This window comes from Coregonus clupeaformis, chromosome 17 (assembly GCF_020615455.1).
Source record: "Coregonus clupeaformis isolate EN_2021a chromosome 17, ASM2061545v1, whole genome shotgun sequence".
In the NCBI taxonomy this organism is placed as follows: domain Eukaryota; kingdom Metazoa; phylum Chordata; class Actinopteri; order Salmoniformes; family Salmonidae; genus Coregonus; species Coregonus clupeaformis.
In genome coordinates, this window is record NC_059208.1 from 22970674 (window position 1) to 22991516 (window position 20843).

The 20843-nt window shown below is 42.5% G+C and overlaps 1 protein-coding gene across 2 annotated transcripts; it reads right to left on the minus strand.

Annotated features, from left to right (window-relative positions):
• Positions 1 to 364: 364 nt before the first annotated feature.
• LOC121585993 lies at positions 365 to 20608 on the minus strand. 2 transcript variants are annotated; one of them, XM_041902391.1, is made up of 8 exons: positions 20553 to 20608; positions 19328 to 19678; positions 9233 to 9499; positions 5693 to 5980; positions 5162 to 5266; positions 4915 to 4973; positions 2876 to 4810; positions 365 to 1551 (listed from the first exon to the last, which is right to left on the minus strand). In XM_041902391.1, exons 1-8 carry the CDS (start codon positions 20590 to 20592, stop codon positions 1525 to 1527), a joined length of 3072 nt encoding a protein of 1023 aa, XP_041758325.1. In that variant the 5' UTR covers positions 20593 to 20608; the 3' UTR covers positions 365 to 1524. The 2 variants fall into 2 exon arrangements, with proteins under 2 accessions (XP_041758325.1, XP_041758324.1); XM_041902390.1 differs by having other exon boundaries at positions 365 to 1554.
• Between the last annotated feature and the right edge of the window lie 235 nt (positions 20609 to 20843).

Genomic DNA, 20843 nt, shown 5'->3' on the forward strand with positions numbered 1-20843 from the left:
CATATTAAGCTGAGGAAACAGACACTAATGTGGAAAATCAACAACTCCCAAGGGAGTCTGCATACTCAGCAAAAAATCTTCCTTATGGCTCCAGATATTCTTATTCTCTCTATCAACCATGACTCTTCCAATAATTTCTGCCAGGACATTTTTACAGTGCAGATTCTTCAACTTAAAAACTGTTTAGTAAATACAATATTCTGGGAATATTTGTAACAGCTGAAGATGATCAGAAAGCCTGGAGGCCAAGATTATTTCAAGGTCAGTTAAGATTATACCAGTAGGTAGGCAACATTATATCAAAACGAATGTCATATAATGTAAATAAACTCCTCCCAATGATAGACATTCACAAGACACCACGTCGGGCAATATAAATACTTTATTATCATCAATAAAACATATGGTCCTGAATTTTTTTTTATGTTCAATGGAGACCCCTAATCTTTAAAAACCTTATTTACACTCTATTCTGTAATCTCATGGAACATATATTTTAGTATAAAACAGCCTCCCTGAGTCACAAAGACACATATTGCAATGGCAGTCCAACATATTTACCACGTAACAGAAAAAGAAAAATATTAAATACACATTTTGTTCCAAAGAAAGCTAAGATTTAGTCCAAAAGAGATCACTTTTAATGTGCCAATCCCCCACACAAAAGAGCATCGTAGTCCCCGAGCAAATTATTTTGCTTTGCTTAGTCAGGGGAAAACATGGCAGCTCAGCAGCTTCTTTGTGCTGACCTCCAAGCATTGGCGTTATTATTTTCCGAGTCATTTAAGTCGCATAAAAGCTCTTAATTAATAAGCGGCCCATCCATTTGTGGGGTCTCCTTCATAGTTAGTTAAGCATTGCTTCTGAAGTCGAGGCGCTGAGGCGAATCCCGTTAATTGAGCAGTGTCAAGAGAAGCATCTGTAAACAGAAAGGCTCCACATAAATACTTCCATGGAAATATTAAATAAAGCAAGTCACAGAGGGGTTTTTTCCTTCAAAATTTTCACACAGTAGTTTCCCAGGGGCCAAGTCCATTCAATCAACTGGAATCCGTCCAGCAAGGGCTCTCTTTATCTTTCCCTTTTACTGTTCATTCTAGTCACAAAGAGCAACACACAAAGACATTCATGCAAACATCTCAAGTCCTCATTGTTGTGGTAGTGTCTCATTCTCTCTCTGAACACGCTGAATGGGAGAGGCCACGTACACAAGGCCTGAAGTGTCTCGCCTCAATAAGGCCCTTTTCTCATTCCCACTATTTGGGTATGTGGTGCTTCAGAAATAATCTGTGTGGGTTTTCCAGTGAGTCATTGTTGGTACTTTTGAAAATCAACAGATAACACACACACTTGACAGGCAGGGGGAGTCGACTGCGGGAAGTGTGTGTGATAGTGTGCGTGTGTGTGCGCATGTGTGTGTTTTTGCTTGGTCTCCATTGCTTTAGAGTGGGGCTTCCATAGTCATCCATGCTTGGTGTTTCTCCTCTTGTCAGTTGCTGGTGTGTGTGTGTCCGTTGGCATCTCTCAGTGTCTAGGCCTTCCTTTGTGGGTCTGCTGTTGAAGAGGAAGAATAAGCCCTTAATTATATACAAGTCATGTTCAACATAGCTACTGACACAATTCTGACACTGAAACACTGGTACAGTATAGACAGACAAACACCCAGCCAAACTACCCTGGCTGTATCCCTGCCAAATACTCTTGTCATTACCCCAGCAGAAAGATACTTGTCACTCAATAAAAAGTGCAGCCTCCGCTATAAAAACTGCTTGGCAAGTTTCCCTGTGACAAGGGTTGCAATGGGGAGGGTATATTACTGGAAACTTTAGAAGTTTCAAAGATGTTATATAATTTAACACAAGACATCTAGTGGCTCTTTTGGGTACTTCAGATTTTCACAGGTGTCTGCAATTATCTCTGTTCCTCTGCGTGGCCTTATCACATGTAAAATATATAACATAATAAAATAAGATTTTCAAGTACAAAATAAATGTCTAAGCTATAAAACATTATCTTAAATATAAACCATCAACTTAGTGAATACCATTGGTGTTTAATATGAGGGTTTCAGCATTAGATATCCTTTATATATTTATTTTACCATGTCAATATGCCTTTGTTGTTAATGTTTTGGCACCAAACTGGTGAAAAAAGTCAATAGTTGGAAGACTTGCAGAGTTAATTGAAAATAATGCCATAGTTGATTAGATGTTTTTTTTCATTAATTATGCTATTTTCTCTTGAACCTTATGGTCTATCCACTATAAACTTATGGACAATATATAACAAATATATATATATATATATATAACGCACAGATATAACAAATTAATACTATATATATATATATATATATATATATATATATATATATATATATATATATATATATATATATATGAATAAATATTTTTCAAGTTAAGTGTAAATTACCACAGTTACCATAGATACCGATAGATTGCCTGTTAATTACCAAATTACAGACGATTACAGTAACTTGGGTAAATTACCAGTAGGTTTGTAACTGTACCCATGACACACATATTATACACAACACAAAAAATGTGCGTCCCAAATGGCACCCTACTCCCTATGGGCTCTAGTTCAACATAGTGCACTATAAAGGGAATAGGGTTCCATTTGGGATGCTAACTAACTGTCAGTTAGAATGAGAGGTGGGGAAACCAAACAAACTATCAACTAAGTACACAGAGAATGACATGACAGAATGAGACAGGCATAATGATCACACGTCTGAGAAAGAGAGCCAAATGGCGATTAATGAAACATTAAATGGCTAATCAACATATATCAAACATATGGGAACGGTTGGCTCTGGTATCAAACACTACTACTACTCTGGTGTTTCACTTACCTGGCGTGTGTGGGCAGGGTTCCTGTGGGCATGTTGAGTATGTTGGCCGTGCCAGTGTGTGTTATCAGCGTGCACGTGGTGGGCCTTTCCAGAGTGCAGGTTGGCAGGCATGCTAGCGCCGGGGTGTCTCTGTGCGGTGTGTACGTTGACTGGGGGCCTGAGAGGGCCAGTGGGGCCCCGGTTTGGGGACTGGTGCTGGGCACGTTCTCTGGGAATAGTCTGGAACTGAGCCAGAGGGATGACGGGAGGGGGCGTGGGGGGTCGCTGGTGCCCAGGGTTACGGCCTCGAGCTTGGGTGTTGAGCAGGGCGGCCTGTGTCTGGTGGTTACGGTTGTGAAAAGGGTTAGGGGTCGTCAGTGTGTGCATCTCCAGGGCCGTCTGAGTGAGGCTACTGGGGTTCTGTGTAACAGGCTGTGTTTGTGAACCCCAACCTTGTGTTGCTGGCTGTCTCTGGACTTGTGTGTGCTGTGGTACCATATGTGTGTTTCCCCTACCATACTGAATCACGGTTTGTGTCTGTGGGAAGTGATTTGGATTGGCGAGAGCTTGAGTGTCGAGTGCGGTGCCTCGGGCCATGGTGGTTATTAGTCCCTGTGGAGCGGCTGGTCCCTGTGGTTGTGGCTGGGAGTTGTGGTGGCTGTGTGAGGCATTTTGTTGCCTGGGGCCAGTCTGGCTTTGAGAAACGGTCTGAACTGTGATCTGGGATTGAGCTCTGACTTCCTGACGGGCTCTCTGCCTTGGTGCATCGCGTGCATGGGGACTGATATGTGACTGTGTGTCACTTGGAGCTCCAGGCTGAGTGTTCGTCCCATGAGTGTGGGGGAGGTTCTGGGCCTGTCTGCCCGCCGTCGGTGCAGCCTTCCTGGGTGTAGATCGGCTCCGTGGGGGGCTCTGGGTCTGTGCTCCGGGCCCGCTCCTCCGGGTGTGTGGTTGGGATCGTCTAGCCTGGGACGGGGACTCTGTGCTATCAGAGGTGTAGCTGCTGTCGGGGGAAGCCTGTACCCTTCTGGGGGAGTCATTGGGGTACGCCGGGGTGCCCCTCAGACGGTCCCAAGGCATTTGTTGGCAACGTGAGCTGGCACTTGGTGTGACATGACTGGCATCACGTGGCACAGAGCTGGCCGCTGCTGGGTTGGAGTGTCTAGGCTGGGTATCAGTAGCCTGGTCCCTCTGGTAGGTCTGTGTGTTGGCGTTTCGCTGGAGAGTGTGACTTCGACCACCGTGTGTGTAACCAGTAGGAATAAGACCAGTAGAGACTGGAGGATCAGTGTCTAAGTTACTGTGGTCAACTTGTGAAGGATCACCAGGATATGACAAGCCAATTTGCATCCTGGGATTGGTGTATGACTGTCCAGTCTGTATAAATGTTTGTGGGTTGTTATTTTGAACTTGAAGAGCACTAGCACTGTTGGCTACAATGTTGGGACTCCGCTGCATAGTACTGTCCTGTGGGCTTGTAAATTGTTGCTGCGACTGTTGGTTGGGTTGTTGACCATTGGTTGGATAGGAATTGAGATTGACGTGAACCGTGGGTAGCTGTGCATTGCTATTTTGCTGGTTGTGTGGCAGTGTGTTAAGGTTAACACCAACCTGAGTAGAACCTGCTTGTATGAGAATGTTTGGATTGTTTTGAGTCATCTGTGGGAGTGTGTTGGCATTCTGAGGTTCAGCAGTGTGTGTGAAAGTGTTGTGGTCTTGCAAGTTGCCATTTTGTGGAAATGAATTGGCGTTCTGAAGTTGGGCATTGTGTGGGAACACATTGCTGTTGGCATGGCCATTGTGTTGAAGTATTTTTGTGTTGCATGGCGGTGTGTGTGTGTTATCATGGCCATCGGGTGGGACAGTGTAGAAGTTGTGAGGGTGTGTGTGTAGCGGCGGGTCAGAGTGCCGGACTCTGCCTAAAGTCCGGGTACCAAGTGGAGGGGGCTCTGGGGGCTGAAAAAGAGAGAGAAAGAGAAGAGAAAGACAGAAATTGGTTCATTGATGAAATAAAGTGCTTTCAGAATCATAATATTTTAGGACAAAGATTAGTGTCTTACTGCATGCATGGGATCTGGGTTTCTCTTCTGGCCTGTGGCCTCCTTCAGTCTTCGGTCAACTGCAATAATCAACATTGTCACATACAGTATTCAAACATTGAAACATATGTTTACATGAGCATAGTATACACAGGTCAATGTGAATACTTACAAAGAGTTTATAAGATATTACTATGACATAATTGCATTACTTCCATGGCTACACAGGGGACTTCCTAGACAGACAGACAGACACACTCTCACTCACCTCTCCTCCAGCGCACCAGGAGTAAGATTGCTATGATGATTAAGATCAGAGCGACCACACAGCCAATCACAATGCCCGCCACTGCCCCTGCACTGAGGCATGTGCCTGAGACAGAGGGAAGGGGGAGGGATGAGTGGGATGGAGGCGAAGACAGAGAGAGTGATGAGCAGGTGGATAATGAATAATGATAATGAGTCTAAGACACGAAGCCCAGACAGACAAATGGAAAAGAAAGAAACAAGGCTTCTGAAAGAGTATGATGAAGTGATGGCAGGGGAAGAGAGGTGAGAGAGAACGAGTGGTGGAAATGAAGGGAAGATCACTGAAGACAGCTGAAAGTCATAGAAAAAGAGTTAGATTCTCATTGCGAGAGCATTTGGATTGATCAATCTTTCGCTGATTGTCTAGGCTGTGCCAAAATGTTCCCCTCTCTCCACTCAAAGATGGATGCCGCTGCGCCGTCCAAAACTAATTGTCACCAGAATGAGTCACGGCAGTGGCCAAGGCCAGTGTTCATCCCGCATAACTCACCCACGATTGCCAGGTCCGTCCCCTGCGCCGACGTCGTGCCCGTGATGGCGTTGCTAGCCACGCACTTGTATTGGCCGCTCTGGTTGGTGGAGAAGGGCTGGAGGCTGAACACCCCACTGTCCGGTTGGCCAGACGCTACGGGTTCATTGTTGTATTGCCAGGAGAAGGTGGCGGGGGGCAGGGAGTTGGTCACGCAGATGAGTCGGATCGTCTGGCCTACCACTGCGTCTGCTCCTCCCACACAGTCTGCTGTAGAAGCCTTGCTCAGCACGGGGGTGTCGGGACCATCTGGAGGCGGAGGGGGGGAAGGAACATCAACAGACAGACTCACAGACAAACCCTGTGGCTCACAGACTGTCACAGTAAAGTTTCACCTCAAAATGCATGGGATCAATATTACTGGGGTTGGTATGCTAATGCAAATTAGCCCTGTAGCCCATATAGTGATGCGCTTCTGTGGCTAACTGGCAGTAATGCTAGCTAGTATAACAACTAGCTCATAGTATTAGCATTAGCATTTTAGCTGCTGGGTCGTGTGCATTAGGCACCAAACAAAAGAAAACAGACTAAAACAAGGAAGACTACCCTGACTTCTCAAATAAGACACATCATCTTTTTTTTTGTGTGTGTGTCTTAATTAACACAACCCTGGACACTAGATAGTGACTCACAGTCAGAGCCGGACCACCACATCTGGGGCCACAGTTTTCCCTGAGATTCTACACATTTTGCCATGGGGCATAGAGAAAATTGTGCAGTCTTATAGCTAACCTCATGCTATTCTACACGTTCAGGACACCCGTTTAACATCCCATCCGAAAGATGGCACCTTACACAGGGCAATGTCCCGAATCACTGCCCTGGGGCATTGGGGTATTATTATACTGATCAAAAATAAAAATGCAACATGTAAAGTGTTGGTCCCATGTTTCATTAGCTGAAACAAAAAAATATATATAATTTATTTTTATTTTTTTAAGCACCAAAAACGTATTTCTTTAAAAAAAATCCATAGTTCCACAGATGTCTCAAGTTTTGAGGGATCACGTTTTGGCATGATGAATGTCCACCAGAGCTGTTGCCAGAGAATTTAATGTTTATTTCTCTATCATAAGCTGACTCCAACGTCGTTTTAGAGAATTTGGCAGTACGTCCAACCGGCTTCACAACCGCAGACCACGTGTAACCACGCCAGCCCAGGACCTCCACATCCAGCTTCTTCACCTGTGGGATTGTCTGAGACCAGCCACCCAGACAGCTAATGAAACTGAGGAGTATTTCTGTCTGTAGTAAAGATATTTTGTGGGGAAAAACTCATTCTGATTGGCTGGGCCTGGCTCCCCAGTGGGTGGCCCATGCCCTCCCTGGCCCACCCATGGCTGCGCCCCTGCCCAGTCATGTGAAATCCATAAATTAGGACCTAATTTATTTATTTCATTTGACTGATTTCCTTATATGAAGTGTAACTCAGTAAAATTGTTGAAATTGTTGCATTTATATTTTTGTTCAGTATATATTTTTTAGACCAGAGGAAATAGTGCCTCCTACTGGCCCTCCAACACCACTTCCAGCAGCCTCTGGTCTCTCATCCAGGGACTGACCAGGACCAACCCTGCTTAGCTTCAGAGGCAAGCCAGCAGTGGGATGAGGCTTAGAGAAAATTGTGAAGTTACAGTATATACAGTGAGGGGAAAAAGTATTTGATACCCTGCTGATTTTGTACGTTTGCCCACTGACAAAGTAATGATCAGTCTATAATTTTAATGGTAGGTTTATTTGAACAGTGAGAGACAGAATAACAACAACAAAAATCCAGAAAAACGCATGTCAAAAATGTTATAAATTGATTTGCATTTTAAATGAGGGAAATAAGTATTTGACCCCCTCTCAATCAGAAAGATTTCTGGCTCCCAGGTGTCTTTTATACAGGTAACGAGCTGAGATTAGGAGCACACTCTTAAAGGGAGTGCTCCTAACCTCAGTTTGTTACCTGTATAAAAGACACCTGTCCACAGAAGCAATAAATCAATCAGATTCCAAACTCTCCACCATGGCCAAGACCAAAGAGCTCTCCAAGGATGTCAGGGACAAGATTGTAGACCTACACAAGGCTGGAATGGGCTACAAGACCATCGCCAAGCAGCTTGGTGAGAAGGTGACAACAGTTGGTGCGATTATTCGCAAATGGAAGAAACACAAAATAACTGTCAATCTCCCTCGGCCTGGGGCTCCATGCAAGATCTCACCTCGTGGAGTTGCAATGATCATGAGAACGGTGAGGAATCAGCCCAGAACTACACGGGATGATCTTGTCAATGATCTCAAGGCAGATGGGACCATAGTCACCAAGAAAACAATTGGTAACACACTACGCCGTGAAGGACTGAAATCCTGCAGCGCCCGCAAGGTCCCCCTGCTCAAGAAAGCACATATACAGGCCCGTCTGAAGTTTGCCAATGAACATCTGAATGATTCAGAGGAGAACTGGGTGAAAGTGTTGTGGTCAGATGAGACCAAAATCGATCTCTTTGGCATCAACTCAACTCGCCGTGTTTGGAGGAGGAGGAATGCTGCCTATGACCCCAAGATCCCCATCGTCAAACATGGAGGTAGAAACATTATGCTTTGGGGGTGTTTTTCTGCTAAGGGGACAGGACAACTTCACTGCATCAAAGGGACGATGGACGGGGCCATGTACAGTCAAATCTTGGGTGAGAACCTCCTTCCCTCAGTCAGGGCATTGAAAATGGGTCGTGGATGGGTATTCCAGCATGACAATGACCCAAAACACACGGCCAAGGCAACAAAGGAGTGGCTCAAGAAGAAGCACATTAAGGTTCTGGAGTGGCTTAGCCAGTCTCCAGACCTTAATCCCATAGAAAATCTGTGGAGGGAGCTGAAGGTTCGAGTTGCCAAACGTCAGGCTCGAAGCCTTAATGACTTGGAGAAGATCTGCAAAGAGGAGTGGGACAAAATCCCTCCTGAGATGTGTGCAAACCTGGTGGCCAACTACAAGAAACATCTGACCTCTGATTGCGAAAAATGGTTTTGCCACCAAGTACTAAGTCATGTTTTGCAAAGGGGTCAAATACTTATTTCCCTCATTAAAATGCAAATCAATTTATAACATTTTTGACATGTGTTTTTCTGGATTTTGTTGTTGTTATTCTGTCTCTCACTGTTCAAATAAACCTACCATAAAAATTATAGACTGATCATGTCTTTGTCAGTGGGCAAACGTACAAAATAAGCAGGGGATTAAATACTTCCCTCACTGTAGCTAATCCCATGCTATTCCACACATTTTGCCATTATGAGGCTGAGAGAAAATGTAGCAGTTTTTAAGCGAATTTCCAGTTAATTACAATTCTACACATTTTGCCATGGCTTAACACGTGCTCATATGCTATCTAATTACCCCTGGATTACCCCTGCGTGCCAAGTCGGTAATACGGCCCTGCTCACTGGTGAGACTGTGTGGGAGTCAATTAGCTTATGTTATTAGCATTAACATTAGCAGCTGGGCATGCAATGACTCACAGTAAACTGTGAGGGTCTTCGAGGCGGTCTGAGCGCTGACGAGGTTAGCGACGGTGCAGGTGTAGACCCCGGCGTCTTCCCTCGTGGCCGGGTTGATCACCAGGTCGCCCCCTTTGATAGTTACCCTGGAGTTCGAGGTGAGAGCAGAGCCCCCTTTACCCCACAGCACACTGGTCTCTGTCCCCTTGGTCCAGGTACAGCGCACAGACACATTGCCCCCCTCCAGAGCCACTGACGGCACAAACATAGTCACGCCATCCACTGCATCTAGGGTGGGGAGAGAAGAGAAGCAGGGAGATTATAGACTGGTCCTAGATCTGTTTGTGGTGTCTTGCCAACTCCTTTGGTCATTGACAACTCCCATGGTCATTATCATGCCACAAACAAGTCTGGGACCAGGCTAGTGAGATGAATGTAAATACTGGAGTAGTAGACTGATTGGGAGATACACACAGGGAGAGCTTTTGAATGAGCCATTATTGGGCATTCATAGTGTGATCACAGACAGAGGGGGATTCAATTCAAGCGTTAAAATATGCTGAAAAATAGAGGGACGCCTAGTGTTTTCTGCCTAAACAAATTTTGTTTAATGAAAATAATGGAGGGTTGGGAGAAGAAACAACATCCAGACATGGAAGCAGATGGTAAATAAAGGGGCAGACGGCAAAAGTGGCTTTCACAACGGCAATAAGTGCTAGGCCTGCTAAGTCAAATATGGGCCATATACAGTGGTGTGAAAAAGTGTTTGCCCCCTTCCTGATTTCTTATTTGTGTGCATGTTTGTCACACTTAAATGTTTCAGATCATCAAACAAATTTAAATATTAGTCAAAGATAACACAGGTAAACACAAAATGCTGTTTTGAAATGAAGGTTGTTATTATTAAGGGAAAACAAAATCCAAACCCACATGGCCCTGTGTGAAAAAGTGATTGCCCCCTACAACCTAATAACTGGTTGCGGCACCCTTAGCAGCAACAATTGCAATCAAGCGTTTGCGATAACTTGCAATGAGTTTTTTACAGCGCTGTGGAGGAATTTTGGCCCACTCATCTTTGCAGAATTGTTGTAATTCAGCCACATTGGAGGGTTTTCGAGCATGAACTGCTTTTTTAAGGTCATGCCTCAGCATCTTGTCGTGTATTGGGATTATGCCTTTGTTAAATGTTTTTAAGTGGAACTGAAAGAATGTTGATTTTAGTATCAAGACGGAATGTTTTAGTGTAACGCCACATACAACAGACAGAAAGTGTGTTGTAGACAGGGGATTGGACAGTAGAGGGAGCCACCCACATCTTGGGGAGATTATATATACTGGGGGAAAAACGAAGGAGAGGGCAGAGCGGCCATTTCAATCTGAGGCGTCGCTCTCCGGATGTCATGACATCTGTCACTTATGCTGAAGCTTGTGATATGAATAAACCTTATGATCCAAGTTCAGTATGAGCGGACTCCTTTGTTCATCAGCAATAATTGCCACCATTCACCCGATACGACAAATGGCGCCCAACGTGGGGCTGGTCTGCATCTCTCCTTTGCTCATTCGTAGCCGTCAAGCTAACTCGGTCTGAAGTGCCAGAAAAGGGTGAGTTTTCCTCACAGATTGTTAGTTTGGATGCTATGTGATTGTACACTGGAGAAATGTACCATACGACCGTGCCTCGTGTGGCGTTATTGCTGATGACTGGGGGTCTGGCTAATCATTATAAAAAATTTAAAACAGCGCAAAAGTGGTTAGAGCTTATGGATTGTTTATAGAGATGTGTTGCTTGAATAGTAAGTCAAGAACAATCGGGGCCAAGATATGTATACAAGTTAGGACATTGCAGGATTTGATAAGCCCTCGTAACAAACGAGGCGACCGCATGGTGGGCCATAAAATCCTGGTAACGCGTTATGGGTTTCAGGTCAGTCTTGGACTGGGGTTTGGTTGTAGATTTAGTGGGGGTTGCTTGCCCATCTTCTGTCTGACGGGATATCTGCTTGGGGGGGACCGCTCATATAAAATATCCAGAACTCACGGCAGCCTAAAGTTAGGACAAAGGAAAAAGTAATTAAAGACGCAATGTCGGGTACATTGTTTTTATGCTACATGGTGCATACAGGCTAAGGCTAAATGCTAATGCTAATATGCTGCATGCTAACATGTGACCGTAGAGGTCCCACTGCGATTGGAATAAAGCCTCTTAAATTATGTTTGTATGTGGAATTTCGGTTCTATGTTTTGTGAGCGCTGTTAAATGTTGTTTGACTATGAGGGGGAAATGGGGGTACAGCAGGACTGTTAACCGTCTATTTGGGGTTGGGGAGAGATCTAAGAATCTCCCTTCCACGGTGAAAAAGTATTTTTGAATGTATCGCGCATGCGTGGGATTTTACTAAACAACACATCTGTTACACTGCAGGGGGAGACAGGGAGACACAGACGAGGGAACAAATAGGAGAGATTTTAACACGAATCTTATAGTTTTAAAGCGGCTGGTGTTTGAACATGAAACTATTTGTTGAGATGTAGTGAATTTATACATTAAATATATGTTGACGGAGTATAATGAATTAAATTAAATGACGGATTAAAATAAAATAAAATGTTTTTGAGCGATCTATTTAGTCCTGAGTTAAATGACGGATTAAAATAAAATACGTAATGAATTAAATTAAGTCTTAAAGCGAATATGAGTGGGGGAATGTTGAATATGGTTGAAGTAACTCAGTATTGCATTAACTACTAAAATCTTTTCCTGTGTCTCTGTTCTTCTGTCATATGAGAGGAGCAATAGGACGATACGACAGGAGAGAGAGAGAGAGAGGAAGTGCTGACGTGACATCACGTGACGCGGCAGAGGATCGGATCAGATATCAGGCTAGTTCACAAAATCTTCCCCTAACAGGATATGTGATGTTATGACAATTTCACATAGGCTTGGCAAATACTGATTTGAATAAAATTTGCATTTTGGAGTCTCTGTGCATCACTGGGCTGGATTACAGTTCGGTTGGAAATCAGGTACTGACATTATTCTGGAATTAAGATACTTGGGTGCATATTAAACAATGGAATTTATGGGAATTGTAGTGTTGTAAGGTTACAGGCTTTGTTTATGGGTATTGTAGTCTGAAGTTGACTACTTGCATTTGATGGGTTGTGGTAAGATAGCCACCACTAATTGATAAATTGGTGACATAGGATATAGGAATAAAAATTGGTTTTAATTATTCATGATTTTTAATTGATTTATTTAAAAAAAAAAAAATTAAAGGGGGGAAGCCATAGGCTATATAGTCTAAAATAAAATAATTCACGATAAAGGAATATAAAAGGGTTGTTACAATGGGGAGAAAGGACATCAAGGCTATAAAAAGTCATTACACCGGTTGATATAGTACAAGATAGTAATCCTTTAACTAAAGTAGTGTTAGGTTATCCGGCAAATGAAACAAAAGTTGCCCTTCATTCTCAAACAAAAACTGATAAAAGATTCCAGCGATAAGATAAACAGAGGTATAGAGAAAATGCTAAAGGAAGGAAAGGCGATAGAAAAACTAATGGCAGAAGTTAGTACACCTTTCTCACATACGGATTCAGCAAAAAGACACCCACCTTATGAGAAGGAAGTAGAGCTTAGGGATGTTTATCCTCAGCTTCCGGTGATCATCCAGGAGGGTGATTGTTGCATTAGAGATGAAGATGAATAATAGATAGAGGACAAGCAGAAACGACCAGAAAGATGAATCCAAAACTCCAGAAGGAAGAAAAACCGAGATGTCTGGAAACTAAGAGAAGAATGAGGTTCGGAAAGATGAGGATGAAGATACAGAAGGAGAAAACCTGCTGAGAAAATAATCCCAAGAATTGGTGGAGAAGAAGAATACGTTGAGGCCAAGCAGCTGAAGAAAAGTAAGAAGATGATGGAAGATGATATTTTGAGGACAGAACTTAGAATATAAGCTTTTGAAGAATCCTGATATGTCAACAGCAAGAAAGAACAGGATCAAGAAACTCTCAGAAAACTCAATCATACAACTGGTGGAGAAGAGAAGCTTTGGTTATGAAGAATCAGAGTGAACCAAATCAACAATCACTGTTACAGCTTCAACTGAACAATATCAAATGCAATGTACCAGCCACCAAGGGGGGTACCAGATGATCCATATCCACAGCCAGTTTCTGGACAGACACAGAATTGGAGAGGAAGAGGACGAGAAGGCTTAGAAGGAGGAGGAAGATATCAGCTACACTTCCAGCAATCTCCAGAAGACGGTTATAATTGTGGACAGATTGGTCACTTTACCTGTGACTGCAACCAGTCAGGAGGAAACAACAGAGAACATTTTTAAGGAAGATGCAGGGGCCAGTCAAGATCACCTGTTCTCCAGGTGAACCCTAAGGATTCTAGAGTGCCTAGAAGATACGAAGGGGGGTGTCAGCTGATAGCATCGATTAGAGAAGAAGAGAAAATATCCAACAATTGAAGTAAAAACAGGACTATGAGAAGTGATAGTGAATAGTGGAAAAACTTATCTGTGATCAGCCTAAAGAGGTTAAACATCTCACTATGTAAAATTAACTAATTAGGATAGGGATTTGAGGTAGTAAAACAGCTAATTACTCTTAGGGAACCAATTGAGCTATGCTATAAAAAATCAAGGAGAAATTAAAATAGACATACTAATATTAGTACCTATTGCATTGTTGGGAAGAGATGCATTGTTCAAATTGAATTGTACAATAAGATGTACACTAGACGGATGTCTGGTAGAGGATTTTTAAAAAGTTGGTTTTTGGGAATCATATTTGCTTAAAAAGATAATATCATAGGAAGGATGATAATCTATTAGACTGCCTATTAGACAATCTGTCTGGAAAATAAAGTTAAAAGGGGTGACTGTTATTCTGGGTTACATTCTTACACTAAGAGATTTCAGGCTAGGCTAAAAGGTGTTTAGTCGTTTGCCAAGTCTGTGTGTAAAGAAGTCAGAAGCAGGTGGGGACTTTCCCAATCACATATTCTAAAAATTGGTGGTAAAGGGATTTTGTGAATAAATCAGTGGAAAAGGTTTTTAAAGGTTAGGAGAAAAGATTAGACAAAAAAGTTAGGAGAACTAGGTTGAAGGAACTCTAAGACAGTAAGCTAAGTTTCAAAGTTAGTAGTAAGAGAGAGAGAGAGCAGTGGTGAAGGACATTTTAGAGTAGGAAGATCAAGGTAATTATAGGTGTATTTTTATAATCAAAAGTTTGAAAGTTAGGACTGAGAGTTGGGAAAAAGTGAAACTAGTGGTGATAGATGGAAGTACAAGCAAAGAGTTCAAAGCTTTGGGGAAAATGGATGAAGTAACAATAATGACATTAACACTTCAGTCTATTAAAACAACAGTGAGAAGCAATTTAACTCTTTCAACATTGATAGTTATTAAAGCCATAAATATATCGCATTTGATTATAAGGGAACCAATAGCTCCAGCACCAATTTTAGGGGGAAAAATACTTATTAGGGTTAGGATGGGGACGTTCCTCCCACATGGAGAGATAATTATGGAGAAGAAGTATACTTATCTAGTGCAAGCATTAGAATTTGTTCCGGTTAAGAATTATTGGTTAAAAGGTCATGTAATTCATAAAGTAACGCTTATGATGGAAGATTTGAAATCTGTTGAAGTTTCACAGTCACCAAAGGAGTTCAGGAGGAGTAGATTACAGTAGCCACTCCAACAGTAGATAATACACAGAGGATATCGGGAACTTTCGCACTAGAAGTAGTTAAGAGTGTTAATACATCAACTAAGTCAACTACTTTAATGGTAACTGTGGAAAGGGATTAATGATACGATGGCAATAGCAAATCTTAGGAAGTATGACACTGACAACAACTTTTCTGAAATTAAAGGGGGTAGCAAGAAGGACTCAGGGGTCGGATTGTGTGAGTGCTGTCAATGATAGTACGAATAGGGTTAAAATAGGAGAACAGATAGTAGTAGAGAGAATATAGATTCATCATGGAGGTACAGGATGAGGTCTTTGATTTTAATGACAGACAAGGAGAGGTATCTGATCAGTACCGCTCGTTAGGGAAGAGAGAAACTAAATGGAGTGGTTTGATTCTTCTGTTGTGAAAATTAGAGATAGATGGGCAGGTTCCAGCAGCTCATTCTGTAAGATCAGTGAGGAATCTTGAGGGTCCATGTCTGTTGAGAATTCCAGACAAACATGTTAGAGACGGTCGCTCGACCTCTATCAAGTATGTGTCAATCTTATGCTTTGTCATGACTGTGGTATCAGCAACAATCAGTAACCGATAAAATAATGTCGTTGTCAAAACATTTGTTTAAGCCTAGGTTTAGGTGTTATTGGGTTAAGTGAATTAACTTGTGTGAATTTGTTAGATGGGGAGGAAAGTCAGGTAACAGCGAGCCCTGAAGCATTTGAGGTGAAACCATTGAGGGCTAAAAGTTGTTTGGTTCTAATAAAACATATGAGGTAAGGGGTATGTTTATGGGAATATCAGATTGTGATGACTATATGATAACTTTGGGTATGCATGACCTTAAGGGTAGTAATGAGAAATATGTTACTTTTTATGTACCAGGTAGTAGGAACAGCAGGACTTTGATGGTTAAAAGATTAGCTTTTGCCTGACAATGTGACTATGGGAAATTTTAGAGATATTTTGAGGGTTTGTGGTGATAAAGCATATATATTCTTACCCTATTGATGGATAGGATGTTGTTACATATCAACGTTGAAGCTTCCATATGAGGTTTCTACCATTAAAAGAGGGGTACCACCGGACACAGATAAATCTAGGGTTGGAAATAGGATGAAAAAGACATGGAGACATGTCATAGTCTTCAAGCCTATCATTGAAGGATAAATCTAAGGGAGAAGGGGGGACTTTTTCCATGGTATGGTGTAACATTTGGGAAGATCATATTGATAATATTAGTTATACTTTGAGTCCAGATAGTTCAGATATTATCACTAGGGTTATATATGCATTGAAGAATATAAGGGATGCGTTTGGGAGATCTGAGGGAGCTGGATGGTCAGCGAAGACTTGGTTGCAAGATCAGGTAGGCCAGTAGGGGCAGTGATGGGTTACATTTAATGGCAGCTTTGATAGCACTGTGTGTGATGTTTGTAATTTGTTACTGACCTTTGAGAAAGCTATGATATTGAGATAGGTTGGAGAGTGATGCCTGGAGACAACACTCAGATGCTGGTGTTGACTGTTCCTTATCTGGATGAAGATGGACAAGTGGAACTGAATGGATAAATATCATTTTTGATGATTTGATCTTTTTTTTTTTTTTTTTTTTTCAATATTAGTGTGATTTTGGTATGATTTTATGAATCAAAGGGGGGAATAGGTTAATGTGATTCATACATAATTTATATATCATTTATATATTCTTAGTTGATATTGATGTTCAATTTGAAAGTGTTGTTTTGCAAAAGATACTGTTTGGTCTTTCCTTTTCTTCCAGAAGCATTTGGGGGACATGTGGAGATTGAAATACTCAAACAAGGACAATATGAAGGGACAATATGACTGGAGGAGATGAAACAAGGAGGGTGTGGCCGATTCCATCATCAACAGTCCATTGGAAGAGGAGACTACGGGGAGATGAAGTGTAGTGGACTACATTCCAATGTCTGCAATGAAATATAGACATATTTGCATGTGTAATACATAATTGTGTCATACTCTTACGTATTAATTTTTGTAGAATGATGTTTGATGTTATTGGATACATGTGGGGATCTTAGATGTTTTTGTTTATTTCGGTGATGCTTAGGGACAGGGAGTCTAGGCAGGGAGAGGTCCACTGTAGGGTCCAATGGGTTGACCAGCCTTAGAGTGGATATTTTTTGGATAGGATTTTGTTTGCAGGGGCTTACATGTGTATTTAATTGCATCATAGTTTCAAATGCATTTACATTGTTTATGAGTTTATCGGGAGTACCGAGGTGGTTGCCTGGGGCAGAGGGACCGTGAGAGAATTTTACTGTCTTGATTGATGGATGGATTTGGAACGAAGGTTGCCAGACAGTTTTTCGCTCTTACACTCCATAAAGATTTGTTCATAGTAATGTATTCACACTTCATAAACAGTTATGCATATTTCATAGAAAGGTATATACACTCTAGAGAAGAATGTTTTTTGGTTTAATGTTAAAGATACTCAATAAGATAAATTGTCACTTGTCATAATCCTATTCTGTTTGTTTTCGAGACTGTTTAGTCTCGAAGGGGGGAAATGTCGTGTATTGGGATTATGCCTTTGTTAAATGTTTTTAAGTGGAACTGAAAGAATGTTGATTTTAGTATCAAGAGGGAATGTTTTAGTGTAACGCCACATACAACAGACAGAAAGTGTGTTGTAGACAGGGGATTGGACAGTAGAGGGAGCCACCCACATCTTGGGGAGATTATATATATACTGGGGGAAAAACGAAGGAGAGGGCAGAGCGGCCATTTCAATCTGAGGCGTCGCTCTCCGGATGTCACGACATCTGTCACTTATGCTGAAGCTTGTGATATGAATAAACCTTATGATCCAAGTTCAGTATGAGCGGACTCCTTTGTTCATCAGCAATAATTGCCACCATTCACCCGATACGACAATCTCAATAGGATTCAGGTCAGGACTTTGACTAGGCCACTCCAAAGTCTTCATTTTGTTTTTCCTTCAGCCATTCAGAGGTGGACTTGCTGGTGTGTTTTGGATCATTGTCCTGCTGCAGAACCCAAGTTCGCTTCAGCTTGAGGTCACGAATAGATGGCCGGACATTCTCCTTCAGGATTTTTTGGTAGACAGCAGAATTCATGGTTCCATTTATCACAACAAGTCTTCCAGGTCCTGAAGCAGCAAAACAGGCCCAGATCATCACACTACCACCACCATATTTTACTGTTGGTATGATGTTCTTTTTCTGAAATGCGGTGTTACTTTTACGCGAGATGTAATGGGACACACACCTTCCAAAAAGTTCAACTTTTGTCTCGTCAGTCCACAGAGTATTTTCCCAAAGGTCTTGGGGATCATGAAGTTGATTTCTGGCAAAAATGAGACGAGCCTTACTGTTCTTTTTGCTCAGCAGTGGTTTTCGTCTTGGAACTCTGCCATGCAGGCCATTTTTGCCCAGTCTCTTTCTTATGGTGGAATCATGAACACTGACCTTAACTGAGGCAAGTGAGGCCTGCAGCTCTTTGGATGTTGTTGTGGGGTCTTTTGTGACCTCTTGGATGAGTCGTCGCTGCGCTCTTGCGGTAATTTTGGTCGGCCGGTCACTCCTGGGAAGGTTCACCACTGTTCCATGTTTTCGCCATTTGTGGATAATGGCTCTCACTGTGAGTCCCAAAGCTTTAGAAATGGCTTTATAACCTTTTTAAGACTGATGGATCTCAATTACTTTCTTTCTCATTTGTTCCTGAATTTCTTTGGATCTCGGCATGATGGCTGGCTTTTGAGGATCTTGTGGTCTACTTCACTTTGTCAGGCAGGTCCTATTAAAGTGATTCCTTGATTGAGAACAGGTGTGGCAGTAATCAGGCCTGGGTGTGGCTAGAGGAATTGAACTCAGGTGTGATAAACCACAGTTGAGTTGTGTTATAACAGGGGGGGCAAACACTTTTTCACACAGGGCCATGTAGGTTTGGATTTTGTTTTCCCTTAATAATAACAACCTTCATTTCAAAACTGCATTTTGTGTTTACTTGTGTTATCTTTGACTAATATTTAAATTTGTTTGATGATCTGAAACATTTAAGTGTGACAAACATGCAAACAAATAAGAAATCAGGAAGGGGGCAAACACTTTTTCACACCACTGTAGATAGAAGTGCTATCTGTAACTAAAAAGAACAGTAATAACAAACACTAACAGGTCTGGGCAATCAAGTGGCTATAATCACATTACACTTTCATGCTCGATTTTCCTCCACTGCTATTCACTTACTTCTGTAATCCTCCCTCCCATCCTCCTTCCTTCTCTCCCTCACTCCATCACTTCCTCCCACCCTCCCTCATTACATTTCTCACTACATCCCTCCTTCGTTTCCTCCCTCCCTCCCTCCCTCTTTCACTCCCTCCTTACCGAACACCCTGAGCTGTATGGACCTGGTGTTTTGGGCCAGGCCCGTGGTGGGTGAGGGGTCCACCTGCACTGTGTAGTTCCCCGCGTCTCCCAGCTGGGTACTGCTGATACGGAGCTGGGTGGCTGTGATGGTGACCCTGCCCAGGTACTGGGTCACAGTGTTGAGCACCGCGCTGCCCCCCACCCACAGCCCCAGGGGGGTCGCCCCACCCGGGTACCCCCATGTGATGGAAAACACCTGGGACACTGTGACCACTGTGAAGACCGCATCAGTGCCAGTCTGCACCAGGACTGGATCTGACTTAAACTGGATTGAGACCAGGTCCTGGGAGAGAGCGATGGAGAGGAGGACTGGAGGGTAGGAGAGGGGGGAGAAGAAAGGAATACACTGCTTATCACTTCTTTGCTTGCTTACTGCTTACTTTCTTACAGTGATTATGACAGGTTGTTATAACACTGGTATGAGAGAGTTTGAGGGTTATATAGTTGGGGGAATTATCGAAATACTTTACAAGCATATAAAAGGCCCCAAGTCTTCAGCAGATGAATTATACTAAATCAAATCAATATGCTCCTGATCAGTCACGCTGGATTGACTTTACAAGGTGTGTACGAGAAGGACAAACATTGAGATTAATTGCACCGAGGTTCCCTCATTGATCATTTGCAGTAAAACAACAGCACACTTTTAAAGCCTTGTTAAAAACAACACAGTGCCTAACTGACTTCAGTAGAGGTGGATACTGGATAGAGAAAGTATGACTCAGAGGATGTGTCCCAAATGGCACCCTGTTCCCTTTATAGTGCACTACATAGGGCTCCGATCAGGGCCCATAGGGCTCTGGTCAAACGTAGTGCACTATGTGGGGAATAGGGTGCCATTTGGGACATATGCATAGCAGAGCTGGTAAGCCATTGGACATTGTGTGGTACAATATCACACAAACTGATAAAGGTTGTTAAGCCGAATGAGTGTGTGACTTTATTTTTCACTTCTGCAGTAGCACACACGGACTAAGAATGCAGCCGAGCTGGGGTGGAGTCATTGTTTCTGTCACCTTGGAATTTCCCTGAGCTACTACTCCAACCTCTCCCACAATTTAAAAATAAACACATCAGCATTCTTTTTACAGACACACCCTTTTGGTCAGCTTTAGGTTAGGGTACTCAATAAAGTCAACATTGAAGCCCCTGTCAGAAAATTGAGGGAGGAGAGATGCCTTACCTGCCAATGACAGAACTACAGGAAGCAGGTGTAAGTTCATCACATCAGTCGGGAAAGCCTGTGGAGTATTTTTGACTCAGACTCAAATCACAACTAAATTAAAGTGAATGAAATGTGTCTGTTTAAGACTTATTAAAACACAGAAAGAAAGAAACCCAGGCTGTGTTCTTCTGAAAACACAAATAGGACATGCTAGTAGCTTAGCTTGCTAGCGTTCTAAACCAGACAGAGTACATAGTGTTCATCTATTGTGAATAAACTCACTTTCACTTAATTCAAAACATGTCTAAA

Bases quoted from the DNA above. Each gene is read 5' to 3' on its own strand.
- LOC121585993 (XM_041902390.1), bottom strand. From the start codon at position 20,592: ATGAACTTACACCTGCTTCCTGTAGTTCTGTCATTGGCAG. The intron at 9,500-19,327 runs GTAAGGAGGGAG...TCCCCACCCTAG, and splicing joins CATACAGCTCAGGGTGTTCG to ATGCAGTGGATGGCGTGACT. The intron at 4,974-5,161 runs GTGAGTGAGAGT...TGATTATTGCAG, and splicing joins CCTGGTGCGCTGGAGGAGAG to TTGACCGAAGACTGAAGGAG.